This window comes from Lepeophtheirus salmonis, chromosome 12, assembly GCF_016086655.4.
Source record: "Lepeophtheirus salmonis chromosome 12, UVic_Lsal_1.4, whole genome shotgun sequence".
Lineage (NCBI taxonomy): Eukaryota > Metazoa > Arthropoda > Copepoda > Siphonostomatoida > Caligidae > Lepeophtheirus > Lepeophtheirus salmonis.
In genome coordinates, this window is record NC_052142.2 from 1,708,629 (window position 1) to 1,726,977 (window position 18,349).

The 18,349-nt window shown below is 32.6% G+C and overlaps 1 protein-coding gene across 8 annotated transcripts in view; it reads right to left on the reverse strand.

The window, feature by feature from the left end:
- LOC121127302 (UPAR/Ly6 domain-containing protein crok) overlaps window positions 1-18,349 on the reverse strand; it is a 51,061-nt gene that overhangs the window by 8,999 nt on the left and 23,713 nt on the right. For all 8 annotated transcript variants that reach the window (XM_071891912.1, XM_071891913.1, XM_071891914.1 and 5 more), the window contains 2 exons: window positions 6,447-6,626; window positions 6,294-6,391 (listed from right to left, as the gene is read on the reverse strand). In XM_071891912.1, coding sequence (XP_071748013.1) covers window positions 6,294-6,391; window positions 6,447-6,626 — 278 coding nt within the window. The remainder of the gene's footprint in view (window positions 1-6,293; window positions 6,392-6,446; window positions 6,627-18,349) is intronic.

Consider the following 18,349-nt stretch of genomic DNA (forward strand, 5'->3'; position numbering starts at 1 on the left):
TTCAAAAAAATTAAATTTTGAGACTTCAAATGTTGAGGTCCACCTTCTAAATGTTTATCAATTTAGCTCAAACTTTATATTCTTCATTTTTACTACAATGAACATTTTCGAACTATATCCCCACAACAACAGTATAAAAATAAATTAAAGGAAAAAAGAAATAGTGTTACACTTATATTAACCTAATTTATCATTAAAGGTGAACTGTTAGCCTAAAATTCATTTAATTCCTCGTTGGCCTAGTCCATCCTAGAAGGGGAATAAAACTCAACAGATCCCAAATTGATGACCTTATTTTTTTTGTTATCTCACCTGTTTAGATTAGAACTGTAATTAGAGTTTTCAACATAGGTAGATATGTAATGACTTATTACCAAAGTAGTTCGCATATCGGTCAAGCAGTTCCAGTTCTTGAATTGATAGAACCGGAACCGACAAAGTCGAACTGAGATCGCAATACATTGCTTATCGATCACGGTTCTTCAGCTTATTTTCGTTTGTTTTATTTAGATATATATATAACCTTTTAATATACCATCAACATAATTTTATGTAAATGAAATACGTCGTTAACTTGATTGTATCACGCAACCTTTCCTCGAAAAAGAAACACGAAACATATGTACTATGTGTGTGTAGACTGAAAGCAATCATCTATTTTCCTGACACCCCCCACCCCCAACTAGCCTCCCCCCCACAACCCTACTTTGAAAACCATTGTTTGTCTTAAGCAACTTTTATTTTCAGGGTCCCTGCTGAAACTTGGGACACTATACACTCTACGTATAGGATAGCTGCAGCCCTGTTTATATCTAATATAAAAAGAGTAACAAAGATACACTAAAATACTTTAACTAATGATTACATGATAACGTGAATTGTGTAACAACAAAAATAAGAGTAATTGGAGGGAAAATGTAGTTCAATATATGTACATAACAAAAACAGATTTTTGTGCAACATTCAGAATTAGTGATTTTTGACTGAATGAATCACTGATAACTGTTGTTCATATATTTTTGGCTGTTCGGTTATTTGATTTAGTCTAATAATTGAAAGAGACTTGACATTTCAAGTCTAAAAGAATAAAATTAAGATTTAACGAATTAAATAATTCATTTGGCGATTGCAATGTAGATTAATACATTTAGCGAAGTTTTATAATAACTTGCTTTTTTGAAGACTAAGTATAAGGGCATTATCGAGCAAGATAAATTCCTATAATTTACAGCTTCAGTCAGTTGCTGTGATTGTTATTGAAGTTATAGATCTATTTTACTATGACAAAGAATGTGATCGAGAAACTATTTATTTCATATGAACATGGAATATTATTCTCGCAGATTATATTCAGATGATTTTGAGATACATATGGGTAGAAGAAGATTAGTTCACTTAATCAAAATTTCCACTATTGGAGGAGAGAAGAAACAAATTAAAAACGCGAATAATATGGAGTAATTTGTTCTATGTATAATAATGATAATTATTAATTATTTTTCCACTAGAAAACAGACTGGCTTCAAATTTAATTGTGTACAGATAAATATGGAAAAATCTCCCTGGCAGGTTACGAACTGTGTAAGATGATAGATGAAAATAGAATAACTATGGCACTTCTTACGGAACCACTTAACAGAAATGTCCGTTTGGTTCATAGACATCCCTCTTATGACAATTTTTTACATCAATGTTCATCAGGATCGAGCATAAGGGGTGAATTATGGTTTTTAAATGTATAAAGCCGATGAGTTTAGTTGTAGTGGAGATATGGTGACAATAACATTGAAGTTGAAGAAACAGCGGATTGTTGTGGTATCATGTTACGTGGATATAATGTTAGAATGTAGCTTTCCATTGCTTGAAAAATTTATAAAAAAGTCTAAAGGAGGGCGCACACCCATTTTGATAGGTATAGATACTAATGCACATTATGGGGTGTTGAAACTACGAATAGGAGAGGTGAACAAATGGAAGAGATGTGTTCAGCACTTGAATTGAACATATGCAACGAAGGGAGATAGTTTACATTTGTAGGAGGAAAAGATTCCTCAATTATAGATATTACCTTTGTCAAAGACAACATGCTTCCCAATGTCTCTTTGTAATGTGTTTCCGAAGAACAATCAATGTCTGAACATAAATATTTAATATTTAAATTGAAACAGAGCCCATATTATGCGGGAATCTAAGATCAATCAAATGGTAAGAGTATAAAAAGAAACTGCGTCTACTGAAAAAGGTTCCTAAAACTCGATTGGAGAATAAGATACTTGTGAAGGTAATATAACTTCTAGCTACCGAAATAACTAGTTCACTCGACGAAGCTCTTAATGAATTGGCACCACTGTGTACAAAAAATATAAACGAGTTACACCATGGTGGACAGAAGAACTGACAAGATTGGAAAAGGAAAATAAGAGAGCTAAGCGAAGAGTAAGAAAACCCCAATGGAGTAACAATAGATCTTATTACTATATATGTACAACAGAATAAAGGAGGGTAATCCGACTGGAGAGACGAAGACATTGGAGGGAGAGATGCACAGAGTTGAATTCTTACACAGCAATATCAGCTGTAACAAAATGGTCATCATGGAAGTTTTAAAAAGGCTGGACCTGATGAACTTGTCCATGTAGTTTTTCAAAATTTACAGTATGAGTATTATGAGATAATTGCTTTGTTGTATAAATTATCAATTAGATTCTCGTATGTAACAAAAATCTGGAGTAATTAACGGGTAATTTTTCTACTAAAGCTTGATAAAATAGGTAGTAAGTGGGCTAAGGATAAAAGCAGTTTGTGGATGAGAATCTAAATTATCAAACTTTTTGATGGGTTTTCTTGCTTGATAGAGCTTTCACTGATTTTGGGGTTGTAAAAAACCTTTCATAGGATACCAATGCCTCATTATTCAATAACATCAATGATTGGTAGATTGATGTATCACCTCGAGTGATTGCCCATCTGGCACCGGTATTACCGGCTTCATCTTTGGATCCATCGGTATAGATGATGTAGTCTGTGTCGTAAACAGACCTATTATCGATCCAAACAAGACTACTTTTAATGTAGCCAAATTATTTGTTAATTTTGGGCAGACTGGGTATTTCGTCGCTAGAAAAACGTTTACCACTACGCCTTGGAAGACTAACAATGCCATCCCAGTTGTCCCTTAGAAAATGGTTTGTTCTCTATCTAATTTTTTTATTTTTTTTATTTATATATCAAGGAGAGCTATCCTACACACCCTCCATTCCTGCTGTTGTCTTAGATCGTGTGGGGCATTCCAAAGAGTGTCTTTTTTTTAAATAGTATTTAGCATTTTAACTCTTTTTTAAGGTAATGTCATTCCCCTGATAAAAAATCAATAGGTGATGATAGGTCTGATAATGGTTTCATTCAATTAGAAAGCTTTATTTGCAGTTAACCCCACTTTTTTCCTATGATTGTTTCGGTAATGTTCTATATACTGGTACATCTGGGAGCTTTTTTTTTCAGGTTATTGTCAAAGTGTGTCCTTTGTTGAAAATCCCACTAAGATACTCCACCTGTTGGCTTATTCCATTGCTTTTCTACTCATTTCCGATCGAGAAAAGTATTTAGATCAGAGTTTGTAGGCCATTGAGAAGACTTTAGTTGCTTGACTTGGCTGAGTTAAAGGTGAGACAATTCGTTTTTCTCTATTCTAGAACTGTATTAATTGTTTTATGTATTGTCAAGAAAAGGGTGTGATTAATAGTAGAATATCATTGGCATAGGCTACAGGATTAACAACACCCTTTCGAAATTTCATTAAAAAAGTGTTCATGATCATATTCTTGACAATTGGGGATCCCCTTGAAGACTGCCACTCGAGTTCTGAGGAGGTTGTTATACCAAGATCTGATGATCGCTTGTATTCGAAGTTTTACCATTGCCTTGTCTGATGAGTGTAAATGTATATAGTCATATAGTCACTGGACTGCAAGTGGACATTGTTGTTGGTAGATAGACTTTTCGATTAAGTATTTTGCTTATAACTGAGGCGTTTCAGTTGATAGAGCCTCTGTATAGGCATATTGAGAGTGAAGTGTAGAAATAACTGCATCCGTTTTCAATTATGAGATTATCTCAAGTACTTTAGTATAAAATTTGAGAGAGTGATTAATCTTTAGGATTTTACCGTGCTGTAATCAGTTTGTGGGGTTTTTGGCGGAAAACTCGCTTTCATTTCTTGCCAACTCCTTGGTGTGTATCCTGTGCTTAGAATGACTATATTAAGTTCGGAAATGTATTAGATTATGTTATTCCTAATTTGTTTGTAGAACAGCTGGTTTAGACCAATCTGGATCTGAACTTTAAAGTTGGCCAAGATATTTGAATGATTATTTTACCTTGCTTCGGTCCACAAAGTCTATGTCAAAATTTGGGGATTGCAATGGTATTATAGAAGTGAATTCAAATCTCTAGTCTAAGAAGTGAGTTTCCATAAAACATTTGAAATGATTCAACGGGTGATTGTGCCTATTCATTATTTGTTTTTAGGGGCTAATTGATTGGGTAAGGTAAAGATAAATGTTCCCACGACTGAGTAGCAACAAATCCTCTACTAAAGAATCTATAGTTTGCCACCCAACTTAATGCAATATTTAATATTGTTAGTCAAATATCTTTTAAAAAAATTCCACCTACACCTGTATTGCAAATAATAGGATCTGCATCTGTCCATTTGGATATACTAGCGACTTGCCTTTTGATCCTCTCTTCAACTGCATGCAATGTCCAGAGGATCTCCCCTCTTTGTGCCCCACTTGGATCAGCTCATCTCCTTAAATGGAAGATTCGTTCATTGTGCAGATGTAACTTCACATCAACGTCTGTGTTTGTGACTTTTTACCTTTTGAGTCATTGAGTCTAGTCTATGATCCACAATACATAAATCCTCCATATCTTCTACATAATCATTGTATAATTTTATGAAAAACTAAGGAGTCCCATAAAAAATAAAATAATCGACTGAAAAATCCAGTTATAATCAGAAAGAGTTATCATCCTCCATCCACTGTTCTTTCATTGAAATAATTGAGTCATCTTATACATAAGTCAACTATGCTTGCTTTCTACTATAAGAAAATATTTCACTGCTAGGACCCTTTTAGTGTCCTAAATCCTAAATTCAATATCCCTATAAAAAACAGCAAGATTTTCAAAATTAATATTAGTGAGAAATACCCATCTTAAAAGAAAAGTCATCATTATCTTCTCATCAATGTCTAGCAACAAATCTGGTTCAGAAGCATCAAAAGTATCGTAACACGTCATCTTGAATGCAATTACTTCAATAAAGAGGACGATATTATACTTTTAACAAACACGGAATAATATTTTTCCTCTCTCAACAACCCAAGAACTCTGATGATTATTTTGAATGGCACCATCACTTTTATCTTTTCATCCGGATTCCAGACTAATCTAATGCGGACAATTTGCTCTAACAAAAGAACAATCTCGTTATGCCCCAATAAGTTATAATTTTGGCACTTGCTTGAATAGCGGAAAATTGTAAATTATTTATGGAGTCAATAAATTTATTTTTGCTATTTTCGATCATCGATCTCTTGTAGACCTCTTTTAAAAATATGTAACTTAAATCACAGATGTACGTCTAAAGAGTCTCCAAGAAAAACTTCTTAAATGGAATATTAAAATTATTTAGATATTAATTAATTATCAGGAAATTAACATTTAGCAGCTCTTTGCCAAGCATCCGTGTTTTTATCCAAACCAGAACCTGCATCGGAGGCATATATGTAGGACAGTTTCTGATCCTGCATTTCAACATTTATATGGAGCTGTCGAACCATATAGTCAAAAGTTTGATTAATTTTTGGTCAATTTAGTTTTTCTTATAATTTAAATATAATACACTGGTTAGGTTACGTCAATATAGATAACAATAACATCTTTACAGATAATTTGTACTTTTTGTTATGGATTTCTGATTTTTTTTATTACTCTAAAGTTATCCCAAACTTATCCAAAAACCATAAGTGGAAAAAATATTATAAAACTGAAATCAGTCAGACCGAAATTTTGATATGAAAAAACTAAATACAGATTTATGTTAAGTAATGATAATTAGACATCGATCTAATTTTTTATCGAAAAGTTACATTTTGTTGACTTCTGTAATTAATAAAGAAACTATTTCTAGAAAGTTCATTAAAATCGAAAAACAAAAAAAAATATTAAACGTAATAAATTGGGCATTTGGTGAAGCTATTTTAATAATAAAGTAACATTTTACTTACTCCCATAGTACCAACCCTACTAAAACAATCACGACTCTTTAACTTTTCATCATTTTGAACCCATCCACAACCACGTATTATTCTAACTTCTTCTTCAACTAAAATATTTTTCAAATTTAGACAATAAAGTAACACTTTGTTTAAATAAATTACCTGTTTGGACTGTTTTTCGGCATATTGAAGCTTCAAGATATATCTCACTTTCATCTTGTAAATGATCAATTTTATCATTTATTTGACTACAGTTTACTGATCCGAGACTATATCCTTTAAAAGGATCTGAACACCCAGGATCAGTTTTAGAATTACATTCCCAACATTGGATCGCAGCTCCTATTGATATTATCTTATTACTTAAAAATAATTAAAATCCTTATATGTAAAATATATCTCCAATTAATTTATGTTTATTTACTTATAAATTGATGTAATATATAGGCAAATAACAGTATATTAAATGAAATTAATTTGTTTTTCCAAAGGATATTTGTAAATCAACTTTTTACGTCGATTACATGCATCAATACTTAAAACTTTTCTTAATATTCTCAAGTACATGCACCTCTGAAAAATATTAAATACAGTATTTTCGATAAATTTTTTAACATTTTTCACCTTCAATGCGTAATTATTAGTTTGTTATATGAAAATATCCTCACAGAAGCAACTATATACACTATACCTACTGTTGATATATAAAAATTAAGTTATTTCTTTTTTTTAATATATAGCAATTTATTTTTCTAAAAATAACATTTGAAACATAAGAGTTTATAAATTTTTTGTTATAGGTTCAAAAATATGATATGAATATAATTATTAACATTTAATATACGAAAGAGATGAGAAGTTAAATTTGCGCATTATAGTTATTTTCTTTCCCCCCTTTTGAATATACATAAGGCATAGAAAAAGAAAACATAGAGATGACAAGGATTTTTACTTGGCTGCTTAGATTAGTTAGGCAGACAGAAAACAAACATTCTGATCTTAAAAAATGGTGTATAGCTGTTGTAATATGTGTAATTGTAGATATGCTATAATTCAAAGAAAAATATCGAACTCCATTTGACTTCAGCATATCTTTAATTATTTGGAACATCGTCTTAATTCTATTTACAGGAAGACCTATATTGGTAATAGATATCTAAGAATTTATTGATTCAATTTATGGCCCCTTTGGCATTATTAATTAATCAACAAATAATTGGCAGATTAAAAAAAGAAGGAACTATTTACAGCGATTGGTTTAGCACTTATAAATTATAATTAACATATTTGCTCTAATCAATCATAAATACTTTAAATGGAGTCTTAACTTAGAATAATGTCAAACAGTGCTCATAAATGAAATTAATATGTAAAAAGAAAGGAACCGATTCAGATTTCGCTATTAGTTTCAACAATAATATCTTAACTGTTTGTTATTTTAGTATTCATTGGTTTGAATTATCATTTAACATAATAATCACGGTTCTATATTATTATGCCTATGGCTGCTCAAATAAGAGCACTAAACCTGGTCCTCGCTTCCATAAATTTCCTAGAGATCCATGTCTATCAACCTTAAGATTTAACCTTAAGTTTAATTTAATGTCTACGCTTTCCTTCAAAAATAGATATGCGCCAGAAATAGATACGTGCTGTTCGACGAAAGCATTTCCCATCTTCCCCTATTTCCTTCCAATGCTCAGAACACTTCTGACCCTAAGACTTCTTGGATGGATATAAATATAGAATTCTGAAAAAGTTACAGTTTCATGCTGTACTTTGGAAATTTGAAGTTATATCTTTGAATTTTCCATCTAAGGGCAGACAAACATTCGATTTTCTTAATCCCATCAAGAAGAAACAGATGAAAACTTGGATAATATTCAAACTATTGCTTTTGAAAATAAGATTGGCACTATTGAATCATTCAACATGGATCAATGATATACTTTTCAATCGGATATTGTAGTGGCAAAAGCCAAGTATGATAGTCTTCAATCTTTGATAGAAAAAGTACATTTTAAAGAGAAGAAACAAGGACGGAAGCTCCATAATGCATGTCTTAAGAATCAGAATACAAAATTAGAAATGAATCAAGTTATAAAATGTATTAAAGAGAAATAGCTTTTACAACCCAAGAACATTTCAATTTTTGAAGGACGTTTCAATAATGAAACCGCTAAAACATTGCTGGAAAAGAACAAAAAAACTACGTTTTCACCAGAAGTGAGAGATTTTGTTACAACTCTTTTTTTTACAGTCCAAAGGTATTTGATTTCGTGTCTCAACTTCTGACTTTACCGAGCCAGCACACAATCCAAAGATTTGTAGGCAGCATTGATTGCTATCTTGGATTTCAAATACCAGTATTTTATGAACTGAAACGCCAGAGCAATAATCTTTATTTAAAAGAGGCGGGCCTCTGTATAGATGGCATGTCTATAAACAGATGATTGAATTTGATAATAAGCTAGGAACGTGTTTTGGTTAAGTTGACTTTGGTGGTCAAAGCAACCGTGACGAAAATATACCAGCAAATGAATGCTTTGTGGTGATGCTCGTTGGATTTAAACGCTTTTGGAAATTACCTAATGCTTATTTCCTAATCAAGGGAATTCTAGTATCTGTTCTTCCAGGAATCATTCGTCAAGCTATCGTATTTGCTTTGAAGCCGGTGGTATAGTTAGATCCATTTGTATGGATGGAGCTATTAAATATTATCTGATGCAATCTTCAACCTAAGATAAATAACTATTAATGAGAATGAAATTGCTAATATAAGTATGATTCCTTCTTTTAAATTCAGAATATTGAAGGCATATTTACAACATGCCCTCATCCATGCAAAAATACAACCGTAGTTGCAATCTACGATCCTCCTCATAAGGCTCAAAATGTCAGGAATCTGTTTTCGGATTACAAAACCTTTTTATTGCAAAATGAGAGTTGAATGACCTGTTTAGTTATGTCAGACTCGGTCCTTAGATCATTGAAATGGGTCCATAAAAACAAAATTTCTGTGTTTCAAAGTGAAGATGTTCTTGTTACGGCAGAATTTCTTGAATTGCACGATAATATTTTTGATATTATGAATAGTCAATCCAAGTACCACTACAAATTGAAAGCAGCATTGTTTCCAGCTAATATAGCTTTAGTAGAGGAAAGATTCAGAAAATTCATTCATAAGTATGAAGTTTTAACAAGAAGAGAAGGGATTATAATAATTGCTTCTATGGGACGCATTGGGACATTACACTTAATTGCCTGATTACATTCTCTAAGGTATTTTGTGGAACTAATAAAGTCTGGTGAAATAAATATGCGATATATTTGTCCTCATAAACTTCAGAAAGACCATTTGGTACATCTCTTTGCTGCAATCACACAAAGGAATGCATGGTGTTTCAAACCAAGTCCAAAAAAATTTATATTTGCCTGTAGGTAATATTTGAAATGTTTAAAGGTTTAATTTTGGTTCATTGTTATGTTTTTAATCTTAAATATCTTATTTTTATTATATCTACTTTTTTAGAAAAATTCTCTGCATGCTGGTAGAGGAAGCATTCAAAATGTCAACTGGAACTGTATTCCACAAGATGAAACTATCTTGTTAACTGTGGTCAATGTTATTGATGAACAACGTCAGATCATTGCAATGAACGATCAAAAGGACTCTGCATGAACACGTTTTGAATTACACTGCGGTAATGATGAAGTAAATCTAAAAACATGTCACTTAAAAGGGTTTCATGCTTCAGACTGCAGAATATGTAAGCGCATCAATTTCATAAATTGCAATATTAAATCTGTAATTTGCAAAAGAGCATTATTTCATAATGAAGAATATCTTCGTCCAAACTCATATTTAATTCCATTTAAGAATGATTACAGTGATAATCCGAATAGAGGACTTATTATACCGTCAGGCTCGATGTATCTACTTCTTTTTCTGTGTGAAAAAATCTTTCGCCTGCACATTAGCTGACTTGGTAGTATTAACATTCAAGAAATTTCATTCTTGCATGAAAAAAGTATTGCAGACATAATCTCCAAAAATAAAATTAAAAAGGATGGAAGTGTCCTAAACAGATATAGGATTTTTCAAAATGTTTAGTTCCAAGATAAAGGTACTTTTTGAAATCAAAATATAATTGAAATTTAAAAAAGTATAAAGTTAGTAATTATCATATTGATTTTAATAATGTTATTTAGTCTTTCGTGGATTTGCAGGTTTTTTTTGGTGGGGGGGGTGATAGTAGGTGGGAAGGTGATCATGTTCTTTGTTAATATTTTTAAATAAAAAAAAATAAAATTATTATATTCTCTGGTAGGGCAAGGCTTCCCATTGTTTCCAAAACGTTTTACAGCTCTGACACATGGTATGATCAAATTGTTTATGATATCCTTGAGAATTTGTGGAAAAGGAATTATCCTTTACTTCATTACTTCAAACTACCTAAATTTGAATTGGATACCACCCCATAGAACAGATACATTTAGATCTCGAACTGAGAAGGAAAAAATACTGAATTCGTAGTTCGTTTCCATAATGAACAAATGTACCACACCAATCAATTTGGATAAGTAACTATTTTGCAAGCTCTAAAGAGATTTTTTTGAAATTTGATATGAATTTTGGGCCCAATGAGACTAAAACAGATCTCTTCTTCAAATCAATAATTGTTTTTCTAGTGACGTCAAAATTATTTGGCTTCTATGTCTCTAAAAACTCAGAATATGAGTTCTTTTTAAAATGTTGTATCTCCATTTCTTTTAAATCACCGAGTTCAAATAAGATATCGAATATATTCCTATATTTATTATTATACGACAAACGTGAACAGCTGAAGGCAATGAAATAGCCTTTTGCATGCCTTGTCACATCTAGATATTTATTTCTCTATGGCATAGGGTCGTTCAAGTAAATACAGACTGCCTTAAACTGCATCCTGATCAACAATGGAAGCAAGTAGAGGTTTGAAATATCATTTAGAAGGTTTAATAACAAAAAGTAAAAAATATTGAATGTGTTTGCTATTTTCATCAATCATTCGCTCGATACGAGATCTAAAACATTTTCAGGTCTTTACCACGTCCGCAGGGGAGACTTTGTTCCAGTACTTGATGATGAAGGCCTTCAAGGAGTTGATGCTGTTGTGTGAATTAGCAGAAGCCTTCCTTTCCAACTCCCCCTAAAAGAAGAAATCTATGAAATTCAATTAGAAGTACTTAGAGGGTCATATGGGGGGTTGGGGGGGGGGAGTGTTGTCAAAATTACACTCTTCTTTTCTTTAAACAAGTTTTGGGTCTTGTGGGCCCTGTGAGAGGGACCGAGTCTTGTTTAAACGTGTTCTCGATACCATTGTTCTCATCTTTCATCTATGGTATCACATGGTTTGACAGGAAATCAAAGTTCATGTGGGTACCCACTTGTTTTATCTTACTTTTAACCCTCAGAAACATGTGTTTTCTTTATTTACAGATATATAACTGAAATCATTTACAAAAGAAACACGGAATGTCATCACAATATAAACATAAATGATGTATAGAACAATCATAGAGTCCTTAATTCAACAGTACTCTCTCCTTTGGCTCAAAGGAGATGACCGGGATGATATTACCCTTGTTCACAATAGCCCCAAAGGTCATGATGCTGGCCAGAAACTTAGTTTTAAAAACGTGGGGATATTAGTTCTTTCTATGGTCAACTATCTGTCGTTCTAGATGAAGTGGGATCTCTCAACAGTCCATTGTTTCTCATCTGAATAAAAGATGATTCAGTTACCATGAGACTTCAAATCGTTCAGCAATTTTCTTTGTTTAGCCAGTCTGGGTGGCTTTAACTTTTTCAGTAAGTATATGTCTTTCGTAGTAGCTGGGTTGCCTTCATCTTGAGGCTTATGGCCCTCAAGACTATTTCGCTGGAACACTTCAAGGAACTTTTCATGCCTACGATGAACATGGAGGTGCATTTTTTATTACTCCGAGACTTGTGGGGTTTTCTTTTATATGCCCCCTCCTCTTTCCTGTGGTTGTAGACGTCGTAGATTGTGCTCCTTGGATATATGAGCATCTATTTTATGTACACAGGGCTGTATTCGTATAAACAAATTCGATGATGGTGATCCTCTACATCTCCTATATCGTCAATACTTGTTTGGAGTTAAAAGTTGCACAACTAACTTAAATTTATGGCTCAATTCTCAATTTTAAATTGAAATAAACGAGTTTAATATTTTTAGTATAGTTCAGCATGTAGTCAAAGATGGTATGGATTTACTTGAACGACCTTGTATATCAATTAATGAAAAAAGGATCCTTCTTTTTATCCAAATAATAATGAAGAAATATATTAATAACAACATCAATAGCAAAAACAATTTCTCCAGATAAAGAAAAACAAAAAAACAAACAGATGATAAACAATATCACCAACAAGGTAAAAAAACTCATTTAGAGGTAATTCAGCTATTTTTGGTGGCGGTAAACATTGTTGAAGTGCGCAACAGAGATAAGAAATGTAATTTAAATATAATTTTCAATGCTTAATGGAGTTTCTAGTCAGTAACGAGACGGTTTGGAGGGTTAAGAGGGTAAACGATTTGAATCTGGAAATGACATTGACTTCACACTGGTTGACCTACAAAACCAACTCCAGTTGCTGCCTGAGAGGCATTTGAAGCCTATCCAAGAATGAAAATGATTAAATTGGCCAAAAAAAGAAAGACATTACCTAGTCCACAGTGTCTAGAGACGTAAAATTTACTTGTGGTAAGTTGGTAAGACTTAAGAAACGACCATTACTTGGTCTGAAAAAAAAAAAAACTCTCGTCTCCAATGCCATATACACATACCTTAAACATCATGAAAACATTGTCATTTATTTCAATGATGAAAAAACCTTCAATATTTTTAATACACAAAATGAGATATATTGAACCCCTGATAAATCTCGGGAAAATGTTATGCTGAGAGAAAATACAGTTTCCTGAGCCTCCAGAACGTCTGTTTGCTGATTGAGAACATATATACGGTGTTAGTAGGACTAATGTAGACTAAAATTTCAACCTTCTTTCTTTTATCCATTCAGAATATCATCCTTATTAGCTTTATTCCTATTATATCTTTGGCGACCCCATTTCGGAAGTGATCTTTCTTTCAAAAGTCTTATTATCATTTCGAGAGGCACACTCCTGAATTACTTTTTTGGCATAACAGATTGAGTGAATTAAGCTATATGATGACGATCGGTTCTTACTCTAAGGTTAAATTAGTTGGAAGTTGTTTTCGTAATAATTCCCAAGGTTCTGGACCCTCAATCGATATCGATTTAGAATTATTATCTTCCTCTCATTTTTCTTGTTAAAGATTCTATTTAAAAAAAATAAGAATAATTTATTTTTGAATTTTTAATTTAGATTCTTATTTAACAAGTCTAATCAATTTGATTTTCAGTGATGTGAGTCTTATTGACATTATTTAATTTGATTTAATCAACTGCTCTCAAAATACAATTCAATAATTTACTTTCACTTCAAGGACCTGTTTGTGTATTATTATCGGTATTCTTGTTATTTTTAGAACAAATTGCCATAACAATGAGTTCGTAGATTACAAAAGCACAATGAGCCCCTTAAGCTTCAAAGAGCACTCAAGATAATCTAGTTTTCTAATATATGGAAAGAAATATAACTAAATGTATTTTGTATTAAAATGAACCCTTTCAGCTTGAATCAAAATGCGTATGGCTTAGAATTGACTCAATAGACTTCAAAACCATTAGTTATTTTATAATTGACCCTGTACACTTCCAAGACCATTTTGTTCAGTCTGTACTCTGAAAATATATTAATATCGTACAAAATCAAGTTAATTACTTAATATTTCGAAAAAACACCATCCAACTTATGTTCAATATCTGGCTCGAATGACCATGTGTAAATTTAGGCCTCTCTCAATAACAAAAGATAATGAAATTAACGTAGTGTATAGCTTACTATATGTTATAAAAAAACAAAATAATATATGTTCATGTATATCCTTTTTTGCGTGCAGACGTGTTTCTTTCTGTCGCATTAATAGTATTTAGTATTATTGGAAAGTAACCATTCGGTGTGGACTTATTTATTTTCGGTTAATATCGAGTATATATTTGACATTAAAGAGGACTTTTTTTTTTAATTGAAGCTCAGACATCTCGGACTGTGATTTTGAATTCGTCTCTGGAGATTCTGGAGAATCAAGGTAAGGAATAATTTAATTGATATCTATCACTATTTTGTTCCTCCTATTGGAAAGGGACCGTGTGTTAGATCTCGTCTCCTTTCTTTATTTATTTTCTTCTTCTTCTTGCAATCTTACAAGTTTGAAGAAGCGCCTTCTTTACTTCATCTTCATCTCTCGTTAAGACACTCGATGAACCAACAAAACAAACCCCTGATGAAAACGTTTGCTATTTGAAATCTTCACAAAGGCAATATGCCACTTTCCTTAAACGAGAAAAGAGTATTGATAAAGATACAGATACTGAAATTAATTTGAGTTACGACTTCCGGGGGGGGAAATTTTTGTTCTTATGCTTGAAAATGTTTATGGAAAGACTTTCAAAGCATATAATTTCAATCATGTTGATGTATATGATGTTGCAGTTCGGCTTCAAAGATAACAAAATTGCAGGGGCCAACCAAAGATTTGGAATGGGCCAGGCTTGTATGTATACAAAGTTCCCCATTGATATTAAAGTTAGACTTGAGGATTTACAAAATCCTCAAAAGTTGAAAGTAAAAAATATAGAGGGCATATTCGAGGAGGTGCCTTTAAACTGAAATGAATAGACAAGTTCTCCCTTGATAAAAAGAAAAATATTGTGATTACTCTTGTCAATACGTTCAAACGGGTTGATGAATCAAAAGTTGTCGCCTTCTTGAAGCAATTTGGTGATGTATCGAACCACTACCCGAAAAAGACCCCATAGGCAAAAAAGTGAAAGCAAAGTATTTAAATTACAAAGAAGTTTGAAGAGATAGCGATTATATCACAGATCCGTCCTCCATCCCCCAAATTGTGCCAATTCAAGGTTAGTTAGTCAAATGTAACTTTTTGGGAGTTAAGCTCCCATGCCAAGGGTGCTTCAATTTTGGCCATATTAAGCAGTATTGTTTTGAAAAAAAGGAAGATAACCTTTTAATATGAAAAAGTGCTAAAAAAACAATATCACAACGCCTGTCATCCGAAGAAGAAAAAGACTCTCATAACATTGGTGCTTCGGGGAGAGGGAGTCCTTGGTGATAAATATACGAGAGGGTTCGAACGCCTTATCACTTGTACTACAGGCAAAAGCCAAGTTCCACATGATGTCCTATTGCTGATTCATTTACCCTCTAATTATCCATCTTCAGTGCCTGAGGAGGGGGGACTGTCAAAAAATGCAAAATACAAGATGGTGAGGTTGCGAATAATGACGCTTCTAGGCATCTTATCGTCAATGAGGGTGATGTTAATAGTCCTCAAATCGAAATTATACCAAGGGATGTCCCCTTGAGCTTTAACATGCCCAACAATAACCTAACCTGGCAATCTGATGGAGTTCTTTCGGCTGAAATATGCTAGAGAAGAAGTAGGGTTAGTCCTAAAAATCGATGAAATCATATCTCGATTGCCAAAGGTATTGGAACATTGCACTCGTTGCCTATCGATGGGTTAAAGAAATAATCCTTAAACGGGGCATTCTCCTAAACAGAGTGGAAAGCAATCAAGAGATTCCCAATCTTCACCTTAGGAATCATAGTCTTAGTTTCTACTTTATTTCTAAATCTATTATTATGAATAAAGATATGGAACTTTTATATACTCTGAATCAAAACAGGCCGGAACCTTTGATATTTATTTAGAAACATTATCCAATAATTTTAAATAGAATACGGGCATTGAACAAATTCCTTTCTTTAAACATTAGGGGTGGAAAAGATAGGAAATTGAGGCATGTATTAATGATCCATCTTCTGTTAGTGGATTCAGACATTATCTATCTTCAGGAGAAAAAAAAATCCAATCCAAATTGTCTTCACTGCCTTTCAAAAAAGTTTCTACCCTTTTTTAATGGAGATAACGACAATAAAGGTGTTCTGACTCTAATTACTTAATAAGATAATGATTTGATTTTTGTAAAGGGTTACTCTAGCAAGAGTGATTGGAATAGAATATGTATGACCATGAATGGAGTGACGTTTTCCGTAAAATATGCATATGGACCAAATGAGCTGTCTACATCTTTCTTCCAATCTATCATCAGTAATAAAAAGAAAGACCCGTTTCCCTCCATATTGATTGGATACTTGAACGTTGGTCTTGACGGGTTGACAAATCAATATCCAAATTCAAAAGTTTTGGGTGAGCTTTTTGTGAGGTTTAAATTCGTGGTCATCTTAAAAAGGTACTATCCAAAAGAGAAGTATCCTAACAAAGAAACAAACAATCTTCTCAGATTGACTTGGCGTTGATGTCCTACAATCTCAAAAAACTGTAGACACAGCAATATATATACTTGAACCAGCATATCATCATGAGCAAATAGAGATTACCTTCTATAGTCATTTGAAACGGTGTTCATTTATTTTATCAAGATGGATTCTTGGCGACGAAAAATTTGACAAAAATTTAAAAAAAAAAATCTCATTCAATGTTATAAGTCAAAATTCAACGGAAAGCAAGCAATACATTTTCTGTCTCGGCCGATACAGACTTCCGCTACATGATTTTTTCGGGAAAGGAAAAGGGAATCACGAATACATCAAAACCAAGTATAAAAATTATTGAATTCTAGCTCTTTATGAAAATGAGCTTTAGGACAGATACTGTTAATTTATTTAGAATAGCAGAAATAACCGAGAAGAAAAGGAATGGCAAAGTTTTGGATGATAGTGATTCAAACAAAATACTTAAAAGTTCGCTCGGACAAAAAAAAAAATTCATCTCTTTGGATAAGAAATATAAATACTAATGGCAAAGTAATTAAATACGCAAAATATATTTGAAAATATTTTCCTTCGGGTTTTCAATCAGTATTCCAAACTGAGAAAATTTCCCCCCTCCTAAAAGACGTGGATATGGCCTGAATGATAACATTTATTCAATGGAAAATTTTAAGAACTTCATCATAAAACAGTTAAAAGCTAACAAAGCAGCAGGCCCAGATGGAGTTTCTGGAGATGCTTTAATCATATACCTGATTGAAACTATGCCCTTTCTGTATAGAAGGGACTTTACGATGGGAAAGACGGGTAGAATACCTCGATCATTCACAAAAGGAAGAATAACTTTAATTCCTAAAAAAGGAGATGGGTCAAACTTCCACCACTAGAGGGCTTACCATATTGAATGCTTCTGACATAATTTTATCTGGAGTTTTGTCTGTGCAAATGGAGCCCATATTGTATAAAAATATTGGAATGGCTCAAAAAGAAGATGAAAATGAAGAAAATGGAAATTTCCAATTGGTCACGAAACATCCAAGCAGCTATGGAATCAGTCAGTAATAGAAAAAAATATGGAAGTATTAACAGAGTTGACTTTAGTAGGGCATTCGATTCGATAAATCATTGTCATGTCTTCAAGGCTATTAAGAGACTTTTATCCAAAAAGCTTTTTACTCCTGTTAGGTAACTTTTACATTATTGTTAATCTAATATTTCGTTAAATGGCGTAGAAAGTGAATCAATTAATCACGAAAAAAAGCTGCAAACAAGGCTACTCAACCGTGCCTCTTCTATTCATTGCTTTCATTTAAGATTTAATAATACATATTTAAAAAAAGTATACTGGGTTTGGCGTTTATTTTTATGACAAACTACATTTAATCTATGCTTATGCGGATGATGTCATTTTAACAGTAAAAGCTAATTTATAGTCACAGCTTCTTAAAAGAATCAATATCCTGCTGGACTTCTTCAAAAGTATGATAAAAGGTCTGGTTCAAGACTCAACAAGCAAAATGTTATTCCATTCTATTCTATTCAATTGTGCTATTTACAGAAACCTGTTTTGGTGGAGACATTTGAATCTTC